This window comes from Physeter macrocephalus, chromosome 2 (genome assembly GCF_002837175.3).
Source record: "Physeter macrocephalus isolate SW-GA chromosome 2, ASM283717v5, whole genome shotgun sequence".
Taxonomy (NCBI): Eukaryota; Metazoa; Chordata; class Mammalia; order Artiodactyla; family Physeteridae; genus Physeter; species Physeter macrocephalus.
Genome location: NC_041215.1, coordinates 86,098,016 through 86,101,162, shown reverse-complemented (window position 1 = coordinate 86,101,162; position 3,147 = coordinate 86,098,016). Strand labels below are relative to the sequence as shown.

Genomic DNA, 3,147 nt, shown 5'->3' with positions numbered 1-3,147 from the left:
CTTTGGCTCCACCTATGTAGCCCTTACACGAGAATTTGCTAATTTTGTTCTCCAAGACCAGAGGGCCATTGATTTACTTGGGTGGTCGAAGGACACCTACTCTCCTGATGAACATTGTTGGGTGACACTTAACAGAATTCCAGCAGGTCTTGTCTGTAGGAGCGACAGCTCAGGGCCTCATGGGCTGCGGACTGCCCAAGTGGACTACATCTCCCCAAGGGCTCCACGGGCGCACCGACAGGAAGTGGCCGGAGCATCTCCCGCCTCCACGCTGAGAAGAAGAGTTTCTATCTGTGGCCTTGGCGCTTGTCTTTCCTTTCGCGCCGGATGCCGCTGGGGAGCACGGCGGGTCCATGTGCACAGTGAGGGGCGCTATTCCTGGGCCAGTAGCACCCGAGCCCCGGGTTTGACTGCGTCCGCCCTGCGATGGACCCCAACACCATTATCGAAGCCCTGCGGGGCACCATGGACCCAGCCCTGCGTGAGGCCACGAAGCACCAGCTCAATGAAGCACACAAGTCTCTGAATTTTGTTTCAACACTGCTTCAGATTACTATGTCGGAACAACTGGATTTACCTGTGAGACAGGCAGGTGTTATCTATTTGAGAAATACGATAACACAGTATTGGCCTGATCGGGAAACAGCACCAGGGGATATATCCCCTTATACTATTCCAGAAGAAGATCGACATTGTATTTGAGAAAATATCGTAGAAGTCATTATCCACTCTCCTGAGCTCATCAGGGTACAGCTTACTACATGCATTCATCATATCATCAAACATGATTATCCAAGTCGCTGGACTGCCATTGTGGACAAAATTGGCTTTTACCTTCAGTCTGATAACAGTGCATGTTGGCTAGGAATTCTTCTTTGCCTCTATCAGCTTGTGAAAAATTATGACTACCCATCTTCCTGCTAAGGAATGTTCCAGCTGTTGCTCCAACCTCTGTCACAGTGCCCGTTGTAGTTCTGATATAAGAAACCAGAGGAACGGAGTCCATTGGTAGCAGCAATGCAATATTTCCTGCCAGTTCTAAAGGACTGTTTTATCTAGCTTCTTTCTGATCAGTCTGATCAATCTGTCCTCATCCAGAAACCAATTTTCAAGATCTCCTATGCTCTTGTTCAGTATACACTACCACTGGAGCTGATAAACCAACAGAACCTGACAGAATGGATAGAAATTTTAATGACTGTTGTGAACAGGGTTGTACCTATAGAAACACTTCAAGTTGAAGAAGATGATAGACCTGAGTTACCATGGTGGAAATGTAAGAAGTGAGCTTTACATATCTTAGCAAGGCTTTTTGAAAGATATGGAAGCCCTGGCAATGTTTCCAAGGAGTATAATGAATTTGCTGAAGTATTTCTGAAGGCATTTGCTGTTGATGTCCAACAAGTTTTATTGAAGGTGTTATATCAGTACAAGGAGAAGCAATATATGGCTCCTCGAGTTTTACAACAGACATTAAATTATATTAATCAAGGAGTTTCTCATGCTCTCACCTGGAAGAATCTGAAGCCTCATATACAAGTAATAATTTTCTATCTGAACTGTTTTTCTAGAAAATATAATAGAAATAACATTAATTACCAAAAAGATTGAAAAAGTGCATTTTTTTTGTTGACCTGTGTTACTTAGTCTAGTTCTGGTAATTGTACATTAGGAAAATGATGCAACATCCTGACAAACTTTATAAAAGGTATATTGTGGATATTCAGATTATTTCTTAATCTGAAACTGTTATCTTAAAATTTGCCTTTAAGTTCTTACTGTTGGATCATGATTAGTTTAACATGATTAGTTAACATCGTGTAATTTGGAATAGGCAAAGGACTATTTCACCAAATTACTTTTGAGGCTAATTTGCTTATGTACTATTTCCAATGTAATTTATTTGCTTTATTTAGAACTGTAGGGTTTGATGGACTAAAATTTCACATTGCATTTTCTTGGAATACTTAATTGCTACCTATGTACACATGTCTTATAATGACTCGTTGCACAAAGGGTAAGAATATGTACGTTGATAGTCGATCTGAGAATGCATTAAATGCTTTACTGAAGTTTGATGTTAAGCTTTAAAACACAAACTGGAGAGTTACTTCTGTTTTAGCACTTAATGGAAATTTGAAAGTTTAAATTTGAAGACCGACTTATCTTAACTTTTAAATTGCAGGGCATTATCCAAGATGTTATTTTTCCATTGATGTGCTATACAGATGCTGACGAGGAACTTTGGCAAGAAGACCCCTATGAATATATACGCATGAAGTTTGGTAAGGAATTTTCACTTTTTTAGAAACAAAGTATGTTGGTAGTTAAATTTGTATATAGTAAACCTTGAATATTAAGGCCTCATCTTAGGAACTGAAAAACCTTCTGTCGTTTTAATGCAATTTATTCATTGTTTAGACTTTCAGGAAGCTATTCATTAGTTTTGGCATTTGAGAAAGATACTCTTCATTTTTAGCAGACACAAATACAATAGTGTTAGTAGTTATGATTATTAGATATGCTTCTGGCACATGTCAAATCTGTTAGAAATTCAAGGTTACACCTTAAACACTAAGTGTCTAAACTATACTTCTGGATTCCATGTCAGTCATCGTGTGTGGAAATGGAAACGACGCATACTGGAAGCTGGAGTCTCTGCATGGGACTAAAGAATTGTAATTTGGCTAATGTTGAGTATTAGTCCTTCTTCGTACCAAAATCTTATATACTTTCAGTCGTTTGTACTTTTGTGACCCCATTGTGAAAATTCTCACAGTAGTGGGGTTTTGTATGAAAGAAAATAATCACTGGGAGAAGTTGATGGATTAAGATTTAATTTGGACAGGAAAGACAAGGAATTAGGCTTTTACGAAGTTATATGCGGATCTGGGTTTGTTTTCATGCTCGTCTTCCGTGAAGATTTAGCAAAAATTTAATGTCCTTTTTTGTTGTTACAGAGCATCGTTTGTAAATTATGTGAAAATGTTTGTTTAAAAAATTGAAATTACTATTTTCTGTATTAATTTTAAATTTATTCTCTAGATGTGTTTGAAGATTTCATCTCTCCTACCACTGCTGCCCAGACACTTTTATTTACAGCTTGTAGTAAGAGGAAAGAGGTAGGTTATTTAATATGTGGATAAC

General features: G+C 38.6%; 1 protein-coding gene across 1 annotated transcript in view; it reads left to right on the top strand.

The window, feature by feature from the left end:
• Positions 1-361: 361 nt before the first annotated feature.
• The window catches only part of LOC112064548 (importin-7-like), a gene marked incomplete at its 3' end in the record, with an annotated part of 19,636 nt that continues 16,850 nt past the window's right edge, over positions 362-3,147 (top strand). The window contains 1 exon segment of the mRNA XM_055079284.1: positions 362-905. Within this exon segment, the coding sequence (XP_054935259.1) occupies positions 427-905 (479 nt within the window).